This window comes from Mycetomoellerius zeteki, unplaced genomic scaffold, assembly GCF_001594055.1.
Source record: "Mycetomoellerius zeteki isolate Tzet28-1 unplaced genomic scaffold, Tzet1.0 scaffold61, whole genome shotgun sequence".
Taxonomy (NCBI): Eukaryota; Metazoa; Arthropoda; class Insecta; order Hymenoptera; family Formicidae; genus Mycetomoellerius; species Mycetomoellerius zeteki.
This window is the reverse complement of record NW_017257621.1, coordinates 774,861-802,416: the sequence shown is the minus strand read 5'-3', so window position 1 is coordinate 802,416 and position 27,556 is coordinate 774,861. Positions and strand designations below refer to the sequence as shown.

Below are 27,556 nucleotides of genomic sequence, written 5' to 3'. Positions count from 1 at the left end.
ATTAACGAGGCTGCGAGGTTGCGCGTGACTCTTTATCAAGGAAGAATTCGTATAAACCCAGCACGGAGAGCGGATAAAGCGATCTTCTCGCGTGGATGTTTAAATTTAGATGGTTCCGTGTAACGCACGCGTGGACTCGAGATCGCGTTTCCCGGCGCGTAGTTTAACATCACGCGTAACTTTCCACGAGGTGGAAAGCACGTCGGCGCATTCGGCGAGGTCTTTTTTTGTGGCGAGTAATAGTGAAGTCGATTCACGCGGAATAAGAAGGGTCAGGCGAAGCCTACTTTCTTCCACTGAATTGTCGCGCGCTCGGGGCGGGAAGGGGAACTCCAGTTCGGCTTTATGGTGGAAACCTCGCGGAAGAGAGAAAGAGAGAGAGAAAAGAGAAAGAGAAGGCCTTCTTCTCGCCAGGCCGACGGTCAGCCAGTATGTGCTAGTCCCGCGTAGTAGTAAATGTGAGGCGGTAAAACGTAGCGGCTGGTGATCTTCTCACGATCGGTTCGAATCGGATCGGATCGCAACGCGCACTTTGAGTCACGCGCGAGAGCGTAGTGAGTCGCAGACGGTTCGCCGATTGATCGATAACGCAACTGATCTAATTCATTCATCGTGGTGATCCCCGTGGATACTCGCCGTTAGAGCGTGTCCGACCAGCCGGAGATTCGCACAAGTGAGTACGTAAACGCTCATCACTGTCAGTGATCCATGGTGATGTATAATGCGAATAAATCATCAGTAGAACGGAATATTTGTTTTTCAAAAATTATATAGTGACGAACAACACGATAAATTTTTTTATTTATTCATCAATTGAAATGCGGGTAGAATAGCGAGATAATTTTTTTATGGAAAGAACGATTTTTCTGAAATATCTAAACATTTATAACGAAATCGATTGGACGCACTAGTCCGCATTGTATATTAAAGCCGTTGTATACTGATTTTGTTTGAATAAAAGTGAAATGCAAATATTTCAAATTATGAAATATATTTTTTCCTATTTATACAAAAAAAAGTGTATTGAAGATTTCGCGGTTTAACCCGTTTCTATACATTAAAAAAATTTATTAAATCTTAATACATATTTCTTTAAATAGTAGTAAGTAAACATTTATTTACAGTAAATAAATATTTACTCAATAAAAAATGGAGTTAAATCAAATTAATAATTTTTGCATCAAATAAATGTACGTTTACGTTTAGTAAACATTTATTTGAAACTATTCAAACAAATGTTTATTGAAATTTAGTATTTTTTTCAATGTATTTATATTAAACACATTTTTACGTCAATCTGTATACAATGGCTTTAACGTGCATCAGTGAACACTGAGTGTATCAAATCGAATTCGCTGTTATATGCAGATCTGAACATATTTTATTGGACCGTCAAAATAATTACGTAGAAATCTTAAATATGATGAACAATGCTATATAAAGTTTTTGACATTCTAGCAATCAGTTTGAGCGTCCTATATAATTATTTAGATGATTCAACAAAATTATTTTCAGATCTGCATTTATCTAAATTTGTAGATACTTCAGCAAAATTATCCTTTCCATGTTATTTGATAATTTTGATCTGAAGCCGTCTATTGATTTATCTAAAGGATAATAACACTTTGATAATATAAGGGAAAAGGAAAAATGTAACACAGAGATCGAAATTCGAATTAGTCGCGCATTTATTCATTATTATCATCATGATGCAAATATTGATTCGGGCTAATGTGATTATTGAATATCCTTAAATCTCGAAATACGCATAGTTGTGCTAATTTCTGTTAAATTCTATAATATACGTATGTTTCGATAACATACATTAATTATAATCTTCAGATAGAGAACGTAACATTTTGTTTCTATTAACATCAAATTACATTTAATGCGATACCATCTTCCATAAGCTCTCGTAACATATTTCCATTAAAATAATTTTTTAATATTTAAATATTTAATTAATTTGTAATATTGTAAAATAAAAAATGAATATTCACAATATCTTATTTTAAACATTCATTTGTTTCTCAGATTGTTATTTATGTAAAATATAAATTTATTATTAACTATGCAATATGTAGGTGTTGCTTAGCAAAAAAAGTATGGATATTCTAAATTATAGATATTCAGGTTGCCACATTATCGATGGACGATTGCTCGGTTCATGAACAACATAATCATCCGAAATCTTGAGAATCTTTCTAATATTGACATGCAAATTATATTATCCGTAGCAAGATGCGCGTAGCTATAACCCAGTTTATCGATTCGTGACGATTCCGCGTATCTTGAAATCGACCGTTATTCACGGATCATAAATCAGGATAAAATTCGAATCAGTGAATGTCGCGATGTTGGATACATTTACGTAGCACGGTGTGAAATGTCTCGCCCAGATATTTTATCTTGGATATAGAACGTATTATATGCGTCAGTGTCAATGCGTTCACGTGGAAAATCAAAATACTCGTCACACAATCCTACTATCAGGAATGCGTTTGGTGTTAATTTACCACGCTACATTTAATATCAAGTAGAGAGCACAAAATAGAATTTCAGGATTTCGTGACTCTCGCGTTGGTCAAAATTTAATAATCACGCCTGTATAACATATGCCATGTAACCTGCAGCATCATTTATATCTTCGGGAGAGTAGTTGTAAAGTGAACCCGACGTATCTGCTAAAAAATAAACCATCAGGCGAACTTGCTTTACTTTGTGCGAAGTTGTCACGCAGTGTCGGATCGCAGCGGGATACAGCAGAACCCATGAACACGCGGAATCTCTTATCAAAAATTTATAACTCCGGAATAAAAGGAATACAAGAAATATATAAACCATCGTGCTCAGAAAACGAGAAGAGAAAAGAAAGAGAGAGAGAGAGAGAGAGAGAGAGAGAGAGAGAGAGAGAAATAGAACTGTCTGTTAAAAATTTCAACTGTCGGCTAAATAATAGATCAGCAAAAGAACTTAAAATAACGATCTAACGTTACATATTGTAACGTTCAAAATTTTGACCTAGTTTAAGAAAATGCAAAATCGCCAATCGAGACTATCGATCTCGATAGCAGTGTCGAATTTATATGGCAGTGTATGAACGTATCTTTTCGTTTCCTCCCTATTGTTAATGGTTTACAGCGACAACACGATTCACATACATATAAGAATTGTCTCGTTCTTTTTTTACGATCGCGCATGTAAACATTTATGGTCAGGCATATATCAGTATCGATCATAATTCCGGGTGTGCACGAATCGCTCGTATCCTCTCTCGAATCCACACCGTTTGCCTCTATTTACAGAAGCCATGTATATCGCGGCCATTTGTTGGGGGGGTTGTGCGGAAGGAACAGGCGGCTCCGACACGACGGAAGAAAAATACGCTGAAATATACGGGAAACCCCGGCGAATGGATTCACAGCCTGCAGACGCGACCGTTCGATAATGTTGCACTTTATATCGCAAATAATAGACGATGTCCGTGCGCGCCGGAAGCTTTGTTCTCCGCCTCCTCTACGTATGGTCATCTGGGTTACACATCCGAGTGTTACACATTTCGCTCTGCGTGTCGCTGCTACGCACACACTTGTTCGCGCCTCGTAAATATTTCATGGCGATGAAACGAGTTCCCCGTGGATGATAATATTCTGCGATCGTGAAGTGAGATCCGTTTAAACACATTAGATTCAATGCCTCTCCTGTGGCTTCTTAAATGGAATTATGTTGCATGCGTGATAAAAAAAATATGTTAATTTATTAGCGACATAACTGAAAAAAATTTCTCTGAACTGAACTTAACAACGACATAACTGAAAAAAAATTTCTCCAAAATATTTTGAATTATTAAAATTTTGTAACCTTAATCGATATTTGCAGATCATTTAGTGAACCTGGATATTTTCTTCAACTACATTGTGAAAAATTGTTTAAAAAAATGTTTTATACAATTTTATATAATTTTCAATTATATAGTCTTATTTCTCAGACTTTGATTTTCAAAATGAAAGAAAATTGTTCAATTATGTTAATTTTAAGCAAAAATACATTAATTTAAAGTACATTGGTCCTACTATCAGTTAAGCATGTTTCGGAGCAAATATCAATTAGGGTTAATTTAAAACGCAATTTTGCTGTAATATCTGATTGTACAGGAATAAAAGTATGTTCTTTCTTTTTTTAATATTTCCATTCGGTTTTACAAGCAACTCCAAAATATAAAAATTTTGGAGTTACACCATAGCAAATTAGCGATATATTCTGCTTATACAGAGTGTCCTAGATTTTTCCATAGAAACTTTAACATTTCTATGAAATAAAGAAAATATTATATAAACATAGATCCTAAAATATTTTATTAAAAAATGTAAATATTTTATTAAAAAAATAAAATAATTTATTAAAAAGTTACAACAAAAATAAGAAACAATTTTATCTAAGTTTGCATTTCAAAGTATTCCATGTCAATACAAATGTGAGTTCTTATAAAATGATTTCCTCTATCCTCACAAAAAAGGTGATAAATTCAAAATTACATCAATAAGTTTGCGCCAAAAAAATGCGCCTCTCACAACGAACACTTCAGTTATCGGTTTAGTTAAATAAAGTGAGTGGACGGAGGCAAATTTGATTATAACACAAATATTTTGTTCTTCTACCAAATATTTATTCGATATGATTTCTTTTAATTGCAATCACTGTGTTACTGTGTCACACTCAGCAAACATAATAGTGATTAAAAGAGTCGCATTTTTTTTGGCGCATACTGTATGAAGCTTATAAACATAGACGAACGGCACTTTGAAATGCAAACTTAGATAAAATTGTTTCTACACATTTCATATTTTTGTTATAACTTTTTAATAAAACATTTTAGGATCTATATTTATATAACACATTTATCTTGTTTCAGCTCATAGAATATACTGTAGAAGTTCGAGAGCAAACCTAGGACATCTTGTATTATACATTCTAATATATTTATTTTAACAGATTTTATTTCTCCTTATACCAATGTAGTGTCGAAGAGATTATAATCGAATAATCGTCAGATACCATATTCCTTTTAGGACATTCACAACGTTACATATGTGTTACATCCGATTTTATTCTTCACATCCTGACCAGATATATTCTGAGCCAATCGATTTCGAATAGAGATTAATTCATGTGGAAACGTAACTCCATCAATCTTCCGCTGATGCTGTCGTAAGCGTGGTTTTACACGATCGTCATATTTTCTGCTGCTGCTGTTAGATTCTATTAATGCGCGTCGACGTGTAGAGCGCGGCGAAAGCCCGACGCGCGATCGTAGAATCGAATTTCATCGACCAAGCCGCGACAAGTGGGTCAACGCACGTTTGTGAATTTTCGCTCGCTCGCTCCGTAAACGTCCGAGTCGCATATCCTGAATTCGCCCGTAGGTCACCGGGATTGCTAACGAATAATAAACTTTTTTCGAGCTCGCCGGCCGGTAAAAGGTGCGCCAGCTTTTCACTACGCTATCATATTCGCTTGCCACGCCGGATAACATATATCCTGGTGATGTCACGTACAGCGTATGAACTGCCAACCCATGTAAAAAATACCGAAGCGAAGGGAAGGAAAGAAGAAAAGAATGGTTCGACAAATGACGGAAAAACATATCGACCACCCAATGTAGTGTGCCAACATCGTCCCTCTCGCGCATAAAAAGATATAAAATTTCTCTTCTTACTATAAATAATATAGTAATTTTGCTTACGACGTAGAAACTTATGAATTCCGAAAATTTTATTTAATTAACTTCATTATTAAAAGATGAGTACACTGTTAGAAATGTAACCATGAGCTTCCTTTACATGTAAATGAAGCTCGTGGTTATGAACGAAATTAAAAGTAATGATTTAACTGAAAATTGAGTTACAGTAGTAATAAACTTAAATGTAATGAACGTGTACATTAAATTTATTAAATTGAATGTACTTTTCATAAAATTTTATGAAAAGTACGTTAAATTTCATAAATTTTTATGAAAAATACATTAAATTTCATGTACATATACACAAATATATTAACATTTAATTAATTAACATTTAATTACACAAATATACTTTTCAACTATAAATAAATACGTGAAACTTAATGTGTCATGAAATTGTGTAACTTAAAAGTATATTAAATTTCAGGAAATTTTTAACAGTGTATACAAAAGCAGTAATTTGAATACTATTATTACATATTTAAGTACATATATATAACAAAGTATTTTGGTAATGTCTCAATATATTAATAATTTTAGAAAGAGTTGCTCAGTCTTTTGTATGAAAATTATTAATATAACTACCTTATACAATACATTAATACGCCTCAGGATGAATTCATTCAAAAAGCTTTATAAAGGAAAATATGAAATATATAATAAAGATTCAATTACGCGTATTTGATCAATCAATTAAATAAAATCAATTCAACAATGAAAGTTCCCTAAGGATATTTAATGCTTCTAGTTAGAGAGTACGCGTTTCAGGAAAATTTTTAATTAAAATCCGTTTCGCCCTGGGGAATTCGATCCATTGTATTTCGTGGCTCTGATCATCGTAATTGGCGGGTTAGCCTGTAGGGATTTCTCGTCAACGAGCCACTTCTACGTCGTGGACGAAAACGATCAAATCGTGAGCGAACATATCCGCGAGAATCTTGACGAATATTATTATGGCAATCGATAATAAGGAAGGTTAAAAATCGAACAAGGCCCACTTTTAAATTGATTATTTAAAAACGCGCTTTACGTACGCCTAAAATATGTGCTTAAAAGATGAGCCATTGGAAGTTGATATAAAAGGATTAGAGAGTCGGCAATATATGTTTATTTAATGCAACAAAAACTTATGATTTATGTGTGTATGAGTCACTTTTATAACAATTCGCTGCAAAGTTTACCAAGTACATATTATTTTATATTGTTTATTACAATATAATATTATTCAACTTATCAGCTATGGGAAAATAAATCGATTTTTTTAATTAGAAACAATGAACTATTATTAAATAAAACTTATTTATGTTATTATTGTTGTGGCCATTGTTATTCGTTTGTTATGTGTGGAGCTTACGCCAGAGGATAACAACTTTCAATGCTGCTAACTTTTAAAAAGCTAAAATTGCATTCAAATTGCTAGAAATTTTCAAAGATTAAAAGATTAATTACAGCAAATTAAAAATAATTATATTTAAGAGTAGAATACTTCCTAAAATCCCCACATACATAAATAAAATTTTTAAAAGATAAAAATTCTATTTAAAAGAAGGTGGGCTTTTTATTTGGCTCTGCAGGTACTTTACGATAATACGAGTTATCGCTCGCGTGAATGGAACAGCAATCGCAAAAACCGGTCGATTCCTAATATGCGAAATACATCCCCATCACTTTCTTGCTCAACGCATTGAGAGGTCATTAACCCCTTTTGCGCTCCGACGTGAATATCTTAAGAGAGTGTGCCACTTTGCGTGGATGATATAGTAAATGGTGCTACTAGAGCGCGTTTGAAATCATTAAATCAATTGCAATTCTCTAAATGATTTGTACAACATTTCGAGAGTGCACGGACAACGATAATATTGCTCGAAATCCCTGCGTCCGATTTCCAATCCAACGATGATACAGCTAAAGTTGTATCCATCATTTGTCATGATTCATCGTTATTTCTTTGCCGCTAACGAGGGAAAATCTCGATGAAAATTAACTCGATCGTTATGAGAAGATCATTAATAAACAAAGTTGTATTTTATGATTTTAACAGAATTCAGAATTGTTACGATTGCACGAAGGCATCGCGACGTTCAAAATAAAACATTTGAACAAAATACATGATAAGAAACACAAAAACCTCGTTAGTTCTCTTTTTTAGATCCTTTTTCAATCGCTTGAAAAACTAACGAGTAATTTACTGCGAAAAACAAGAGGAAAATAGAGAACGAAAAAAATATGTTTGTTTTCCAATCACTATGCTATTGAATGCCGGTTGGCGTGATTGCGGACTGCGAGAGTAACATTTAATTTCTACGCTGTAAAATCGTAACGCACAAGCAAACGAACGAATCAAGAAACAGGACGGTGCGAGAATCGTGAGATCGTACACCGCGCGATCGTACATCGTGGAACTAGTCGTTCATTTTCTATGAGTTCCGAATGAACCGTCTCCGATGAAGCGCTAATAACGACCGGATGGTGGAGTACCGAAATCGATTCGCCTGGCATTATTCTGCCATCAATTCAAAATTCATGCGGTCTGATTCAATTTGACTGAATTTAACGCCTTGATCAGTAACTAACTGACATACTTCTCTCTTTCTCTCTCTCTCTCTCTCTCTCTCTCTCTCTCTCTCTTTCTAATCTTTTTCTTCAATTTTTCACGTATGTCTACTTTTCACAATGATTTATTATTTTCTGTCTTTACTTTTATAATCAGTATAATTTTTATTTTTATATTTTATTTGCATATATATTTTTTATTGTATTATTTTTAGTTCTTTTACTTCTTTTTTTGTTCTTCGTTTTTTGTGTTTTTTATGTTCTTATTAGAGGGCTTACCTTAGAATATTAATAAACGTTAGATACACATATCTCTCTCTCTCTCTCTCTCTCTCTCGCTCTTTATTTTATTTTAATCTAATTTTATGTTTTCTTTATTTTTCTTTTCTTTCATTATTTTATTTTGTGTCTTGTTTTACTAATTTTACTTTATTCTCTTAAATGTATTTTTTGTATTTTCTATTATTTCATTTTTCTTATTCTTTTTTACCATTATTCTTTATAGTATATGTTTTTAGAGGACTTGCCATAGAACAATAAATGATATCTCTCTCTCTCTCTCTCTCCCCCCTTTCTCTCCCTCTTTCCTTCTCATTTTTCTCTCTTTTTTTCTATTTTTTCTGTCTTTGCATGTGAATTGATTTTCAGGCACTACCTTCTATGCGACCGCGGAATATTATCCCGTTTCCAACGAATGACAGGGAGAGAAGTAGAAGAGAAGAGAAGAAGAGTGAAAAGCAACAATTTCATTTCTCGTATTCAGGTCGCGGCCACCGCGATCGTCGCTTTCATAAGTCGAATTTGCTGCGTTTAAAATCATCACCGCGTCTCCGGGACGAATAGAAAATATAATATCCTTTCCGAACGCGTCGTCTGCTCCGTGCCGATCGCACGCTGCGTATTAATCATACTTATGCCGCTGTGTGCCAGAACAGTCACGTAATAGTGTCAGCCACGTTAAACGCTATTACTCAAATTAGTAGCGTGGCACATTTGCATAATCGAACTTTCGAAAGATTGAGCTATTATCTTGGAACTTATCGAAATTTCTACGGTTTATCAAACGTTAAAATGCTTCTTCACATGTTATAATGTTTGTTGCTTCTAAATCTAGCTTCAAATCTAATTATATACGCGAAATGATCGCCAGTGTAATTGAGTTTCTGATTAATGAGTTTTTCTCATTGACACACCTCATTGATATTTTCTCCCAATCACTTTTAATACAAGGAAATAATTATGAGGTCGATATTCTGACTTTCAAATGTATATCTATCGGAACTCTAATTTCCTCTCTCAAGTTTTCATTTGACTGATACGGAAAGGGGTGACAGTCGATGTTTCAAGTCTGAGATTTCATTTTACGTAATGCCGTTTCACCAACGGCTTCATCTGAACTGCTTTCAGTTCGTCGTTAACGTAGCAAGATCTCGATTTCGCTGCCCGATCGAGCAAGTCAACAACTGCCCGGATAAAGTGAAAATGTAACTTCCGGTACGGATGCAAAATCCTTCTTTGAGTTTTCGGTGTAGCGATACGTGACGAGAATTTTTCACGCGTCCGTTAATACCATTACATACGCGCAAATACGTGTGAAACAAGCCGTTCGTGTAAGACGAGTTTTTCTCGTTTCGCGAAAAATTCGCCTTTGCGTGCTAACGTTGCATACTTAGAACGTACAACGGCGAGACCGCAGGTGGGTCTCCGTGTGAGAAATGGGTGTACCTCTTAAAGCGGAGAAAGTTTTTTTTTTTCTTCCTCTTTTCCAAGCAGCTACCATCTCGATATAATCGACGGATGCGAAGACGAACGAGTGCACCGTGGAAACTTCCGCAAAGCCGACGCTTCCGAAAGCTCGCTAGCTCAGAAAGAGAGAGAGAGAGAGAGAGAGAGAGAGAGAGAGAGAGAGAGAGAGAGAGAGAGAAACATTTCCTCCAACGATTTAAAATAGAAAGACGATGAAAAGAGATCTATTTTAGTCCTCTAAAATAATGATAATAAAAATGTAAAATGTAACACGTAAAATTTAAAACAACTACGTAGGAAAATGTGATATTACTATTCCAGTTTTAATTAGAATTACATTTCAAGACCTAAAATTAAATCAGCACACAATTTACAGACCTATCTACATATATGCAATTTCACACTGAAACATTATTAAGCACTAAGATTTAGTTCAGATCAACACTGTAAAATTTATAATGTCAAATTATATCTAGTTTGAATTAATTTTAATCATTTTTATAGGTTCTACTTACTGCTTCTACTTACTGTATCGTTAATTTGATTAAAACAATGAAGTTAAAAGATTTAACAAAAACTATATTAAATATTTGACTTAAAATTTAGTTTATTATTCACTAAGTGTATACGTTAATATTATATATAAATATTGTTTATTTTAAAATTAACTGCAGAAATTAATTAATATTTATACATATGGAAGTTAAAAATAACAAAATGTTATACTGAATTCAAGGAATTGGTTTACCATTGTTCCTTTAATATTTAACAGTGTAAGACATTAATCTATGTAGTTATATTATTTACATATTCGTTTAATATCATTTACTATTGTTTAAAAAATTAAAAAATTGTTTACCCACATGCACACACACGTTTTCCTTAAGTAATAATTTTAATATGCTTTAAAGTAAGAGACATTGTTATTTATTAAGCACGTCAAACATTGTAGAGTCTAATATATCTTATTAAATGTTAAAATATGCAGAATTCATAAAAGTAAACGAGAGTAACATTATCACGTTTAGCAATTAGACAGGTGCGTGTTAATATTCTCTCGAGAATTTCTGAGCAATGCAATAGCATTACGTGAGAGTTCCCAGAAATTACTCCCCAAAAAAAAGAAACGCGCACAAGCATAGTAAAATGCGTTACGTACAATTTTGTGAGAAAAAACCACGTCCTATTGTTTTGCCGAGGTGAGAGGAAGACGGAAGCGGTGTCACTTTTTCCGACAAATTATAATATGAGAAAGTACATAACTTTTCTATTTCAGTCATATATCATTTTGATCCTAGGTTCTGGCGAGCGGATATTGTATAATAAGATTGCCACGCGCAATAATCGCGCGAGAGACGGTAACAGAAGGAAACGATCTAATTGTAATTCGCATTACCCTCGCGACCGGTTCCGCCACCTTCAATGAATAGATAATTTTTTTTCAGGATTATAAACGGTCCGCTGGAGAATAATGTTTCGTTTATTTCGTTCTCGCCTTACTTCATCAACTTTACGTAATCGGCTTTCGTAGTTTCTTCTTCGCGGGGGGTCATCACGACATGTGCATTGTAAAAGAAGCATGCAAACTTACATAAATAATGTGCTTAAAAATTACACAATTTATAGTGGAAATATATAAAATTGTACGAGTTTTTCAAAAACTGGTACTTTTACTTTTTTAATCGTATAAATATATTTTCGTACTAAATTGAAAATTACAATAACATAGTATATTTTTATAGGTTTTATGTAAATGTATGGATTTTTGTAATATTGTATACAACGATGACAATCATTATATTTGCATCTTTATGTTCATCAATAACATGTTCAAGAAAAATTGTATGTAATTAATTGAAAAATTAATACTTAAATATTTCTATAAACTTTATTTCTAAATTTACTTTTACAAATTGTTTAATTATTATAAAAAAGAATAATCTTATTTGTATGTAAATATATACCTTTAATAGTGAGTCTTAAAATTATTCACTAATTGTTGTAATTTTACATATAATTTTTTACAATGCATTTCGTCGCGTGGTAGAAAAAACTGGTCTCAGAGAGAGAGAGAGAGAGAGAGAGAGAGAGAGAGAGAGAGAGAGACTGTCACACCTCTTTCAAAATAACCGATTCAATCTTTCCGCGCGTCACGCAATTATATTGAAAGCCTCAGGGACAAAGAGCAGCGAACTCCATGATCTTACTTAATCCTTCCCTCGTGCATTATTCATCGGCCGTGTACATTGAACCGGCGGTGCGTACGGCCGTCGCGTCGTTGCACTTGCTCGTGCATCGAGGTCACTCGCTCGATGATGACGGAGGTGGACGCGTCGAAATCGTCATAACTTTCCCTTCGCCGGAGTCCGGGAACGCTCTCCGTCTTCATTCTCGAGGCACGACTCGTAGGTATCAGCGGCGCCGAGGTATGCATATTAAAGTCGCATGCGCGTCCACATCTATAGTAAGCGTCAGTCACGCCGACCTAGATCTTTTCACGGTACTTCGACAGGAAAGTGCTCTTCGCGGGCGTGTTACGATAGTGTCCCTAGAAGTAAGAATTTGACCAATCTTGTCCTATTTTTGATTGGTTTCATGAAAAATCAGTCAGATGATAACTAAGCACGTGAAAAAATTGGAAGGCAAAAATGAAACGCCTTATACAGTTGTGTAAGGTACGTATATGTGTATGCGCACATATACGCCATTTTTAATTTTAGCTCATCAGTCAAGGGTCTGAGAGATCCTGTCAAAACGTGTATATTTCACCAAATCATTGGAACAAGTTTTTTTTAAAACAATTATTTTATATTAAATTATTGTGGAAAACAACTATTGATGAATTAATAACATTTACATCAAAATTGCACATCAAAATTTCCAATAGGGTCTCATAGAATCTCACTAGCATCCGCATGAACAAAAGAAGAGTCTGCTAGAGTTGAGATAAGGTTAATCAAACTAGAAGACTATGCGTGACTAAGCTCTTACTTCTAGGGATACTAGCGTGCGAGGCAACGACAGTGATGATGATAAGCCAGTTGCCCATCGGAATGCTCGTCTGATTACCAAGAATTAAACGCGACCACGAATGCGCGTGATTACCTCCGATTATCCACGGCGACTCGCGATGTATTTGATCGAGGTAATCTGTAAATTGCTGCGGTCGGAGTTTCTGGAACGTGGCGAACTTCCCTGTCCGTTTTATCCGGCGTGTTGAAACGAGCGGTTTCGCAAACGAGATCGCTTCATAGTGTGTTGACTGTGCCATGAGATATCTCGTTACACGTATGCCGACTCGCACCGGCACGGCACGGCATGAATACACGAAACTTATTTATGGCGTTTCGTGAAAATAAAAAATAAAAATGACGAATTTGTTGACAAAATGCCGACAATTTGCTTATTTAGCTGCGCTAAGAAGATTTTCATAAATTTTATGCCCTTTTATGCACGTAGGTACGTAGTTTCTTTTTGTAGTACTAGGAAGATACAATATTTTCTACTAACACATTTATTTAATCCTCCGTAATCTAGATCTCTTTTGGTACACACAAGCAAAATTTCACTCTCAAATTTCTATGAAATAAAAGAGTCCGATTTTCTCTCTTATATAATATTTACACTTAGATATTAATCCAATCCCTTGAGTTAAACAACATTTTATTTTTAACTTCCATGTGTGTCAAAATGTAAATCAATTCGTTTCTGTAGTTAGTTTTAAAGTAAACAACGTCAATACTAACATATGCATTTAATAAAAAATAAACTAAATTTGAGTTAAATTTAATATATACTTTTGAATTGTTTGAGTATATCTTCTTAAATTATTTAATTTCATTGTTTTAGTGAAATCAATAACGTATTGAGTAGAAGTAATAGCGATCTATAAAAGTAATTAAGAATAACTCAAATTAAATATAATTTGACATTATAAATTTAATAATATATTTAATAACATAATAGAGATATTGAAAAGTAACCTCGAATTTTTCTACATTTTTTTAAAAGTTTAGAATAGTAAAAAACTTGGACAAAAAGATCCAAGTTAAGGGGAATAAAAATATAATTGCAGATCAAGAGTAATATACTCAAATAATTCCACGAAATCTCTGTAGTGCATTTAATCATCACTGTTCGATCATGTAAAATCCATTTTATTACATGAACAAACGTACACGTTGAGAGGCCCGATTGTCGATGTATAGAAACGAGGGATATCGTATGCGATATCTCTCGCATTAGCCGAAGAAAGTATAAACATGGACGAAAGAGAAGCCATGTCCTTTTCATTTTCTAACAGGACGGGACCACACGTTTCACTTCGTCTCGCGACACGCTCTACAATTGCAGCCATCAATGCAATTAATATAGAACGTTCGCGATCATTAAATTTCTACGATAGCGCGAGACGTCACTAACGAAATCTTTCACTCTTTCTACATGAAAGCTAGATCGTTCACTCCCACCCTCGCACGGCCACTTGCTCTCGACGATTTCGTCATTACGCGGCTACTCTCGATGCGTCACGACATCGAAAGTGTCCGCAGGTATGTATTTCGTCGTTGGGCATATCGTCATTTACTTTTACTCACGTCGACAACGAGCGCTTGTCGACCCCGTTGGGACTTTTTATTTCTATGAAACACGCCTCGCGTGCTACATCCCGTCATTGCTAGAAAGCCAGTCAGCAAGGCAACGTCATTATCAATGCCGGAATCATTCATCTGGACACCTCCCTTCCTCTTTTCTACGAACACGTTTCGAGAAAACCAGAAGTATAAACATCAGATACTTTTAAGCAAGCAAAAAATTCTTCCCCTCTCATGCATATTAGATATTCAAGTATATGAATGTACGTGCACTGATATATATCATCTACTTTCTCTCGAATGCTTTGTAACTTAAAATTAGATTACATTATTTATTGCTTTGTAACTTAAAATTAGATTACATTATTTATTGAATAAGTTCTCGGAACAATGCCCATTAATGACTGAACACGCGACGGTCTCCGAATTTTTTCCTATGCTGAAAATATTTACGAAAGATGCAATACTTCATTGTATTATTTTTTTTTTAAATAAAAAGAAAAATTTCTATTTTGGTACTTGATAATATTCTTATGAAAATTTGCAAATACATTTTTCTATAAACTGCACCGATATAGTTTGTCGGATTGGAAGCGCAGTCATAAACTATAAAAGCTGGAAATGACAGCTAGAATTAATAGATAACACCCGTACGGAATAAGAAAAATCCAAGTTCGAGTTCTGGTGCAAGTGATATGTTTCGCAATAAGTTCTTTGCAGTGTTTTAAGGTGCTCATTAGTATCATTAGATTGACAATCAATGTAATTTGTGATGTTATTTCCAGCTTCAGTTACGATTACGTTTCGAATCCGACAAAACAAAATTGACACGCAGTTTATAGAACTGAAAAATATATATATGTATTTGCAAATTTTCATATCGACATTATGAAGCACCAGTTTCGCTTTGACCAAAAATAATTAAATACTTTCTCTTATTTAATATTTATTCTTATAGTCTAAATTTCATTTATAATTGTTTATTTTAACATTGCTATATGTTTATTAAATGTCCCTGCGGCTCAAAATGGTGATTTCTCATAACAACGTCGAATAAATATTGACGTCGTAAATACATTTGTATTATTGCGCATTTTCACGTAACCACAGGCACATTTGTTGAATAATAGAGCCAAGTGCGTAGTGAGGGTAATTAATCACGCTGTTCCAAATTGTAATTGCATCAGATACAACTGTCCGATTATTTTCCAGTCTGCGCATACGTATTACGCGTTTTGTATAATTCGCGATGACGTTATGCGGCATTAAATTAATTTCATCGCTTGATAATATAGTTGTCTGCATAATTGCTATGAAAATGCTGTCATTGTTCGTAATCGATCGATATAATCTCGATCGACAGAATTTAAATTAGAAAATGATATCAGGATCCTATTATCGCCTAACTAATGTATTGAATGAGCATTTTAATTATTCCTCGATTTTAATTGTTCCCAGGTTCTGAGCACTGTTAAATTCATAATGTAAAATTATACCCAACTTGAGTCATTTTTAATCATTTTTATAGGTCGCCACTACTTCTACTCAATATGTCATTAATTTAATTAAAACAATAGAGATAACAATTTAACTCAAGAAAATGTATTAAGTTTGACTTGAATTTAATTTATTATTTACTAAGTGGATACATTAATATGGACATTGTTTACTTAAAAATTAATCACAGAGATGGATTTATATCTTGACAGACATGGAAGTTACAAATAAATAAAATATTGTTTAACTCAAGGAATTGAGTTATCATTGCTCTTTTGATGTCTAACAGAGGTAGACAGACAATTTTTCCTGTATTTTTTATCCTGTATTATTTATTTGTATCTGTTTTTACGCGTGTTATTAAAATAATAGTAGTGATTATACGTGTAAGACAACGCGTTGAATCTCACGAATTCGCAATAGCGCAGACGAGTTGCATCTGTCGAATGATATTTGATAACGAGGTACACATGTGCGAGAGACTGAAAGCTAATTAAGATGAGCATGCAGCAGATTATAAGTATCCTGCATGTGTTACTTGTTATCAGATTGTAAACGGATACGAAATTTTCCTTCCGACGATTGAGATTTCTCGCGCGACGTCCGCCAAGCGTTATCTCATTTTTTTGTTCTGTAAATTTATTATATTATTGTTATTACTACTAATCCAGAAATAGTCACCTGGGGAGAGAATGGAGAAGGAATTTTATATTCTAGTAGTGAGAAAATGTGAATTATTATAAAATTATTATTTTCTCAAACAAATAATCAGATTTGGTCTCTTGAGATATTAAAACAATATTAAACAAAAAAGACGGGCAATTAAGAGTCTTAAAGCCTTAAAGCTCTTAATTGCCCGTCTTCTTTGTTTAATAATTATTATTTTCTGTCTTTTTGGACATTTTTTCTTTTTGGATATTTTCTTTCTTTTTTTAATAACTATTCCTTACAAATCTTTAAATATGTAATTTTATCGAAAACCTGCAATGAAAAAGCATTATGTTAATTAAAATTTTTATTTTTAGAAATATTGTCATAATGAATTAACGTACTTATTCCGTTAATATTAGTCTGGTTTCTATTTATCTCTTTCAAAAAATTATGAATAAATATGGATTATTCATCATATCCATAATGTTCTCAAATGCCAATAAATCAATAACATTTCAACAAACAAACTGACATTATTTGTCGTCATTTTGATATCAAATGATGACAAATAACATCAGCTTGTTTGCTGAGCTGTAATATATTATTAATAATAGTGATTCTAATTAAGATGTAAAAACCATGTGATCGTTTACGTACAAAAATGAAGCGACTACTTCTAGATTAAATAGAGAGAGAAGAGAAGAGAGAGAGTGTAAAAAAATCTTATAAATAAATCTAAATAATTTCAATGATCCTCCGATTTTCCCTAATATACCTACGTCATAATTAAATAAGTTAACGTACTCGGTAATCGACGTCAAGTAGGAAGGTGACATATGATATAATAATGTTGTTTGCATAAATTATACCTAACCGTGATATGCCGTTATCGATCTAACATGTACACCGCAGGGGACCGGTCTATTTGATCAGGAAGTTCTCCCAAATTGTAGCATCGCATTTCACGTACAACTTGCTTTAGCCATCAAGTTAAACAGCCGTCAGATTTTGATAAAACAAATGTATTTCAATTTACAGAGTCAATAAATTGCAAGTCATACGTAAACATCGCGCACGTGTAACGTTTACTAAAAACACTTTATCGAATTTCGGCAGTTATCATGAAACATGTTGCGTCACAAAATATCAGATCAATAAATGAAATCTCATTTAATACTAAATCACAACAAAGTACAATAAATATTTTTATTTTTTTATTCCGTCAGAAATAATTATCTTAGCGATTGATAGAAAGATATTTGGACTTAACATACGCAATACTCACTTGATCGCGTCGAGTATTATCGAATTTCTTGTGCCGCTTGACATTTTCTTATATACGTATATATGTATGCCTCCCCCTTTCACTTTTCTATAATAAGCGAGCTTTCCGGTAACGAGTAACATTAAGTCTCGTTCACGTAGCATTTTGTCGCAACAAGACCCGTCGCGTTCACATTATAGTGAAAGTGTTCCGTTCAAGAAGAAAACTTCTCAAACTGCCACGAACTACCTGTAATCCTCAGATAATTCATGACAGACTTATCGTCGATGTAGCCTGTTATTTGCTCATTAACACATTCCCCATGTAACCTGATATTGTGGCTGTATATATGAACGCGCGTCATTGACGGAAATCTCCCTCATTTTTCTCCTGCTCCATCCCGTGTTCTTATGTCATCGTTAATGAAAGAGAATTACGCTTTATGTAATTCTTACAAGGAATTGAATAAAGCATATCAGTAAATAAATAGACTAATTGTAAGGCTTATGTTATTACGTCATAAAATATTCTCTTTCGTGCCGTAAAATACCGTCACTACTCGTATTTCTGTCCTTTCCAAGTAGAAGTCTTTATAAGTCTACCTCGCTGTTTTCGCGTGAGAAATTTAGGTGGCTTTTTATAAGAGAGGAATCCCTGGAATTTCTACGCTCCTCGGACTTAATTGCGAGCTTACGAAATTTTCATCGTCTCTTTCAAGAGCGTTGAAGTCGCGCCATGGCTAAAGGCTTATAATTACTTCACCTTGCGAACCGTTAATCTTCCATCTGTATTGGCAAACGAGCGTGCAGGATACGTACATTCGGGACGCCACCATGTGCGACGAGGTAAACCGTTATCGCAGATAAAACATCGAACGCTGCTCGTCATTGTTACGATGGAGATCCTGGCGGTTAGCCCACGTTGAAGTCTTGAGAAACGTAATGTTTTCAGATGCGCGTTGCGAAATGCACGTTGCCGGGCCTAACGTCGTGCGTCGTGCACGCGACATCTCTAGGAACACGAGATTCCGAGAGAAGAGATGAGGAGGTGACGGTTGCTTGAAGAGTCTGGTCATGCAGTCGCTTTAGGCGAATTTCATCTAATAAAAACAGCGGGACGCCGCTCCGTCATTCCATGCGTCCAATTTATCTTTTCTCGTGTCATCATACTTAACCATCGGTCAGTTCACCTCTTCCGGAGAGGAGAGTCCGGAAGCGCGACGATTTTGCAAGAGCCTTTATCTCTGGCGTCGTCAAGCTTATCTGACGTTAACATTGAATAAAATCTGCTTATCTCACCTCCGTAAGATATCATTCTCAATATTGTGCATTCTGCACAAGATAAAAGTGGAGATAAATCTGTTTAGGATACGATAAAATCGATGTGTATATGCATTTAATTTAATTAAATAAAATAATGTCTATTCTTGAGAATGGTTGTCAAAATTTTTTAATTTTTGTACAGATAGCATATATTGTTGCAAAAATAACAAAAAAAAACTAAAATAGGCAAAAGACTAACAGAAGAAGAGTAAAGTATATTTAATTTATAAAATAATACTTATTCATAAATGGTAGTCAAAACTTTTACATTTTTGTACAAATAGCATAAATCGTCGCCTGTATTAAACAAAAAAAATAACAAGCAAAAAATTAACGGAAGGAAAGTAAAGTGGAAACAGTCTAATCTTTGCGGAATATACCGTTATAACATACTTATTTTTCCTACGCACTGAGTACTCCCACAGCTCACGTTACTTTTCCGTTCTCATTACGATCGTAGCTACGATATCTTTATTACTATTTGGTGTGATGCGCATCTCAAGTGAATCTTTTATTTTATTTAAAAAAATATATATAATCAAAGACAGGCGATTGAGATCAAAAATTAAGACGCAGTTATTAAAGCGTTATACGTTAACAATGTATTTCATAGACCTTACAATTAATATGATAAAATCGGCTCAGTTCGAGCCATCCTTAGCGATGTCCAAATAACATTAAAAATTATTCAAAATAAGATCCAAGCATGCAGCTAAGGGAGCCTTTTCAATTTCAAACTTGAGAAGCATCATTGTCAATTAATTGAATAGCTAACTGAGTAAAGAAAAGTAATAATTAATAATAAGACAATGAGAAAACAAGTATAAAATGATCGAAGGACTCATCCGCTGCAAACCATGATCCAAATATCAAAAAGTTTAGAAACGCATGAATAGAGATAAATCGTTAAGAGGAATCGTGCAAAATATCAATGTTCAAATGATACAGTAACGGCATAAAATATATAAGGTTGAGCAAAAAAATAAAATATATAGAAAAACTGCATTGTGTCATCACCGATAATTGCCAGTTTGTATCCATTCAGAACGGAATCGAGCATATAAACAGCGCGAGCGCTGCTACAATCGGCGCAGATTAAAACGTAACTATTGTTACGAACTAACCGCACAATAGCGTCATATCCGCGCACATAACGCGGAAGGCTCTATCTCCTGGAGTTCGGGTGTTAAAACGGCCAATGCGAACTCGGTTTTACAGCAAAGTAATTGACAATTAATGCGTGGGCCCCGCTTTCAGCGCCGAGCGCCAAGTGGAAAGCGAAAGGCCGAGCGAACTAGAGCGTGACCCCTTCGTGAGATCGGGTGCGTTATTCGCGGAAAAAAAGCGGCCTCGGAAATGGTATCGTGCACCGCTCTGCGCCACGCGCCTTTCCCGACCGGCCGTTTACCTTTATCTTACTTTTATCTTGCTGGCGCGAGCCATTTGCACGGGCATTTGTCATTATCTCTTCGTATAGTGTGTTTGCGGTTCGACTTTTTTTTTTAATCGCGCATTCATATTGCGCGAATGTTTTATGTATGGAAGATTTGCGTGTTTGATAAAGAATCGGAAACATTGCGGAAATATTTTTCTAATAAGAAATTTAAATAAAGTAAAATAAAGTATTTTTTGCACAGGAAGAAGATTAGAAATCAGATAATTTCAATAATTTTGATGTTTGTTTTTAAATAAATATTTTTTAAAAAAGAAACAAATACCATTAAAATTATCTAACTTCTAATTTTCTTCTTACGCAAAAGATAAAAATGCTCTCGGTAAGATCATTCAGATTTTAATTCTTAATTTATAAGTCAACTTTTTGTCAGTCAAGTTATATATACCAAGTTAAATACTCTATATAAAGTTTGATAACCCAGCTTGGGAAATGGTCGAACTAGAACTAGAGTCGGAGTTTCTTTTCCTCCGCGCCGGTAATTCCGAGGAAAAATGAAGGTAGGAAATCTCGTAAACGTTGTAACTTCGTCATTTACCAAGTACGTCTTCCGAAGTACGTGTGTTCCAAGTTAATACACTTTACAGTTAGTCTCACTTTGCCGGAGGACAGTATTAAACGCGATTCACTTTGTGAAACAGCAGCAATGGTAACCTATTGGGTAAATATCACGGGTTTCCCTGTTCCCTTGTTAAAGCGGCGCATAAAGCAAATTTCAATCCATTAATGCTAAAAGGCTGCACCAGTGCGTCTATCTTTCTGCCGATATAATGCACTTACCGTTTGAGCTGCATAATGTTCGCAATCAGTACATTCCGGGCACATTAATTGGCGCACGGTGAAGTGAAGCATTTACCGAGCGTGTGTGGTCGGTTAGATCGTTACACTATAGGAACACTGTGAGAAGAAAATCGCATCGATAAAAATCGCCGAAGGCTTGTTCGTATTGATGTCAAGTTGTAATGGTTCTCCTAGACAGAACGGAACTCCCGCTCCTTGGAATTGCGAAAGATCGTAGAAAGTGCATTCCTATCGTTTGGAAATCGATTTTACCTCTATCGTCAAGGTCACCGAATGTAAATAAGAAAAATCAGCATATAGATGTAAAGAACTGGCTGTCGATATCGACGCCTATTTTCAGAATAAAGAAACGTTACAGGAAAATTTCGTCATTATAAATTAATTAATTTAGTTCGATTTGCTTTAAGAATATGTTGATGTGCATAAACAGAATATTATTATAATAAAATTACTACGACTCTATAATATCTGTCTTGTAAAAATAGAATGATTTTATTTAATTGCTAGATATACATAAAAGACATAATTATAGAAATTTTAATGAATTTAAATCTATATAATTGTATGTATTTATAAATCTAACTTTGTATTTTGATTAAAATTTATTATATCGTATTATATATAGCAGTCGAGAAAAATGTATACGGTCATAAAAAATTAAACGCCATAGCTTTGCAAGTTTTCTCGCATTGCAATCAACTCGTAATCGGATTATGCAGAATGGCGAAAAATTCTTGAATAATTTCGACTCGAATAAATCACACATAACGAAGAAAAATTGGATATTCTAGCGCCACTTCAACTATGTTTCACGTTAATGCACAGTCTACTGAATTATACCAACAACACTCCTGCCATTCATCATATATATCTTGTCAAATCTTTCAAAAACAGAATATGTTGTCTCAGACGTTTTCTTTCAGGAAAATTTCTTCTGAATCTATCTCTTGATTTAATAACGCGAAATAGAATATTTCTTTCCATATCCAGTCATAATAAATTGAATTTACGAAGAAATCGACAACGAAAAATGAGGGACTCAATCATATATTCAAACTGCACATCGATGTATAGCGATTCAATTCCATTCATCATGCCAGCCATGGAATGCATCAACTCCTTCGAGAGACTTAGAGACATTTATAATTAATTCATTCGCAAACTGGCTTGAAATTTAAATGCAACCAGCTCTATCGATTTCTCGTACCGCGGCTACTTCTGACCGCGAAGGTGGCAGCACCAAGCGATACCAGCAAGCACAATAATCGAAGAATTGTTTTTATCTCCCACCTGTGACACCATTTCCTAGATAAAAGTGAGAAAAATAAAGCAAGAGCTTCTAGCTATTTTTAAATAAGCAAATCGCAAAAAATCGAAGAACTACAGAATTTTATTTTTTAAATATGAAAACAATAGAAATATGTTGTCATGGACAATGAACACAAGGGAAGAAGAGAGATCTGAATATTATTAAAAAAATTTTTTAATTAAAAACGTGATGATTGAGATTGTAGGACGATAAACGCGATTTCACAAAGTGAATCGCGTTTAATACTGTCCTCCGGCAAAGTGAGACTAACTGTAAAGTGTATTAACTTGGAACACACGTACTTCGGAAGACGTACTTGGTAAGAATATAGGTATATACCTATATTCAGCTTCACAAATAGTTCATCATTACGTATGATAATTATGAAATAAATATATGCAAAAAGCATCATATTTGGAAGATCATTTAGAATATATGTATATAAATATTTAGTATACGGAAAGAACGATTTTTGCTGAAGTATCTAAAACTTTAGCTAGATACAGATTTGAAAATAATTTTGTTGGACCATCAAAATAATTACGTAGACCAGCAAGAAATGACTTATCGAATTGAGGTCGAATCGACATCGATACGATGATTTCGATATTGAGTCGATGTCTAATTAATAGTCATTTCACGCTGGTAGGAAACTCAAGCACAATGGAACAATGTTGCAAAAAGTTTTGACAGCAATCAATTCGAGCGTACTACTAATTATTTTGATGATTCAACTAAATTATTTTCAAATCTGTATTCAGCTAAATTTTTCGACACTTCAACAAAACTATCCTTTCCGTGTAGAAATTGGTAATTACAAATTATGGTCGCGCGTAATTAACCGTGTATATGTAAAATCGAGAATTCGGATGATTATCGCTCGAGATAGAAGAAATATCGTTCTCGTGCAATTTTCATACGGCGCGATCGTATCGCTCAACATGAGTTTATAATTACATCGAAATCGATGGGGCAACGATGGCTTTGCGCCAGCCAATTGAATTGCCGCGGCGATGCTGCGCCAACTAATTTCTAGGGCCTTGTTATTAACGCGCAGCTATCGACTAAATGAAATTTCGATCGAAATTTCATTCGCGTAAAGAGTGACGCGTTTTACACGCCACGCCTCACTAAATATCGCGCACTTTTATCTGTTCTAGTTTCAGATTTTCTTCCACGTGCCGCAATAAGACGGGAGACACCTATGCAAAGTCAGCGCAATTCGTGCGCACCCCCGATGCTTAATGAATGAAGAGAAAGTGGCGTGTTTTTGCATTACAAATTTCCTGCCTAGCTTTTACTATTTTACATAACACGATTGTTCCTTCTTTTTATTATGCACAAAATACTATTTACGAGGGTGCTTGTTGTGATGCCGTGCGTCACGTTACCACTAAATATAATTTTCATCATATTCCTTTTGTTTATTTTTCTATTATACCCTCGTTATATGCAGATGCTAACGAAAAGTTTAATAGGCAATATCATAACTGTATCTAAATTTACGTTACAATTTCATAACCCGGCAGTCTCGGCCATTACGTCAAACACTTGCGGTAATAATGGGGCAGTGAGCGATTTACTGCGTTACCCTCATGAATATTAACGTTTACTAACGACCCTGTAATATCCCGATATTCGCGCGCGAAATTCTATCGCGTCTTTTTCGTGCACGTACCAGACTATCATCGTGGCGAGCACAACCTGCGAAGTCACATTTAAATACCTAAGTGATTCAAAATTACAAATACTGGACTCGCGCGCATTTCACGTATTTTACACAAAAGTGGACGTTACACAAAAGGTGTCTACGTATGGCAAATGCTCGTAAAAAGAGAAATTCTCCCTCCTTCATGGATTTCGCTATTACCGCGATTTAAAAATGAGAAAACAGCACGGAAACGATCCGAAAGATTATGATAGATTCACGACGCTTTCTATATCCTTCCTTTCTCTGCGCGATACGTTACACTTTTCTCGTGCTCATGTTTTAATAGTTAATTCGCATTAATGCGAGATGAAGTATGAGCCGTCCTACTTATATCTCAGATGTTGATAAATATCAGTTTTCGTGAAGCCAATTCTACATTCCGCAGAAAGTAGCATTTTAATGTCGTAAATAAAGACCTTTATCTTGAGTACAAGTTCTTTATTTTAAATGCAGAATTTTTTACCAATGTAATGTATTATTTCACATTTAGTAATAATTTATTTATTATTAAAATTTTAAATAAGACCTTAAGTAAGATATGTTAGACATAATACATTTTTTCGTTACAGAATTCTTGTAAATGACCTTATGGTCTGCCACGATGTCATCGATATTACTATTGAATTGTAAGTACACCTTTTAACCTAAATCAACAAATTGTTTTATTTAACATGTATACGATCTTTTCTATTTATATCACTTGAATTGTATAGGTGTTCTAGCGGCATGGCTGTTCGTCACGATAGGAGCGATTACCGTATCCATAGATCGCTCTGACATTAATAAAACCGTAAGTAATATCAAAAATTTCCTATAATTTACATTACACATCGTTATTTATCGTTAATTATTAAATTAGTACTGCATTTTTATCTTTATTGCATAAGATACCTTACACTTTCTTTTGCATTAACATTTAATAGCCAAGATTTAATACTGAGCATCAGAAAGTTATGATAATAGCATTCTTTGAAATCCTCTGTAACGAAAAATTGCTTTTGAATTCATAATTACGCGAGAGAAATAAACAAAAAAACGGTATATTTTTCTCGCGTAATTAATATTAAATATTTAACTCATTCTAATATTAGATTTTCCTCATTCTCTTCTTGCTCCATCGTTAATTATTCTGTCAATTCTCATTTTTTTATAGACTTAATCAGTATTGTTTATTCTTATTCTTTTTACGTTATATTCAGTTCACGTTCTGTCTATATTTTATTCTCTCTCCACCACTTTATTATTTTACGATCTAAATATCCATCTTCCTTTAATCATTTTGTTTTTAATACGATTAGGCATCGCAGCAACCTTAGTAACATCTTACCTTTTGCATACATATCTTTCTCTATTCATGTTCCAAATTATCTGAACAATCGTAAATCAACCTTCAACGGAATAAGGTTATTAAAGTTAACATCTTATTGGCAATTTTATTGCGTAACCAGTCACGTAGTCGAATCACAAAGTCTCTCCATTCGTTTCATTCAAGTTTTATGAGATTTGACAATTTCGGAGAAGTGAGAATTCTGATTTATTCTTTAGAAGCGGAATAAATTCAGAAACTGAAAGACAGTTCGCTCTATCAGGAATGATTACGAGCTTCACAACGTTCACGTCCATTACATTCGTCAGTAGTATATTTCGAAATTTTAGATTTTGTATGGTTATTAGAAATGTCAGCGGCATACGGATAAAATTTGTATTATATCGTCTCTGAACGAATGGACTTATGACAAGTAATTTGGAAATAGCGTGCTCCTAAGGCCTTCAAGCACTTATTTTCTGATTACACTGACCGCCATTTACCGCCAACATGATGGCAGGGAATAAAAGTCTCACTTACGATTTTCTCGGACCTCCGTTGCGGTGAAACTGGAACAGGAACCATTCCATTAACCTCTCCAGAAAGTTCGAGTATCGCATTACTATTGTTGTCGTCGCTATGGCGTGAACGAAAGTTGTGTTTGATGCACCGTATAAGGAATGTACATGAAAAGCTTTATGACAAGACTATATAACAAGTATCTCCATCGCGGTATACCAGTTTAACGATCGAAAAAATTTTGTCATAGAATAAATAAAATTTTAAAAAGTAAAGAAAAATTATTTATATAAAAAATTTTTTTAATAAGACGTTACCGCAAATACACACAGAGAAAACAATTTTGCTAAAGTATCTAAAAATAATTTTGTTGGATCATCAAAGTAATTATGTAGAACGCTCAAGATGGTTGCTAGGATGTCAAAATTCTTCGTAACATTGTTTATTACGCTTGAATGTTCTACATAATTATTTTCGACAGTCCAACAAAATTATTTTCAGATCTTTATTTACTTAAATTTTTAGATAGCAAAATTGTTCTTTCTGTACAACATTATTCTGAAGTCAAAGAAATAAGGTCAACATATGCAAATTTTACTAATTTAATCGTTTTCGATAAAAGTCCTTTTTATGATGAATAGACATCTGATAGATGCAATATATACATATATATAGTCAGAGACAAAAGTAAGTGGACAGGTGATGAAAAAGGATATCAATGAAATTCAATCATTATAGCATTGTAATTACATGTTTAAGCTTTATTTACTCTATTTATCCTTATATTATATATTATATATTTAATTAACAATTAAAATCAATATTTATACGCTATGCAAACCTAAATTAAGTTTAAACAAGAAGTCAACTAATTACAGAAGGACGAAAGTAAGTAGACACTTGATTGACGAAGCAAGAAATGTATACAAATATTATACGTAGGTCATGCTTACACACAGTGATATTGAACAAATTTTCCAGTGCCTCTTCAGGCTTTGTACAAGTAAGATTAAATGTGAAACAATATCAAAATGCCAAAAACAGCAGAAATTTCATATAAAATTCGTAATTTAATTTTTTTCGCCTATCGTA

General features: G+C 34.1%; 1 protein-coding gene across 2 annotated transcripts in view; it reads left to right on the top strand.

The window, feature by feature from the left end:
- Positions 1 to 440: 440 nt before the first annotated feature.
- Positions 441 to 27,556, top strand: part of LOC108728339 (uncharacterized) — a 33,155-nt gene continuing 6,039 nt past the window's right edge. Inside the window, exons 1-3 of one of the 2 annotated variants that reach the window (XM_018456841.1) lie at positions 441 to 673; positions 25,209 to 25,265; positions 25,353 to 25,429. In XM_018456841.1, coding sequence (XP_018312343.1) covers positions 25,220 to 25,265; positions 25,353 to 25,429 — 123 coding nt within the window. In that variant the 5' untranslated portion in view covers positions 441 to 673; positions 25,209 to 25,219. Of the gene's footprint in view, positions 678 to 25,208; positions 25,266 to 25,352; positions 25,430 to 27,556 lie in introns of both variants that reach the window. The other variant, XM_018456842.1, reaches the window with a different exon arrangement.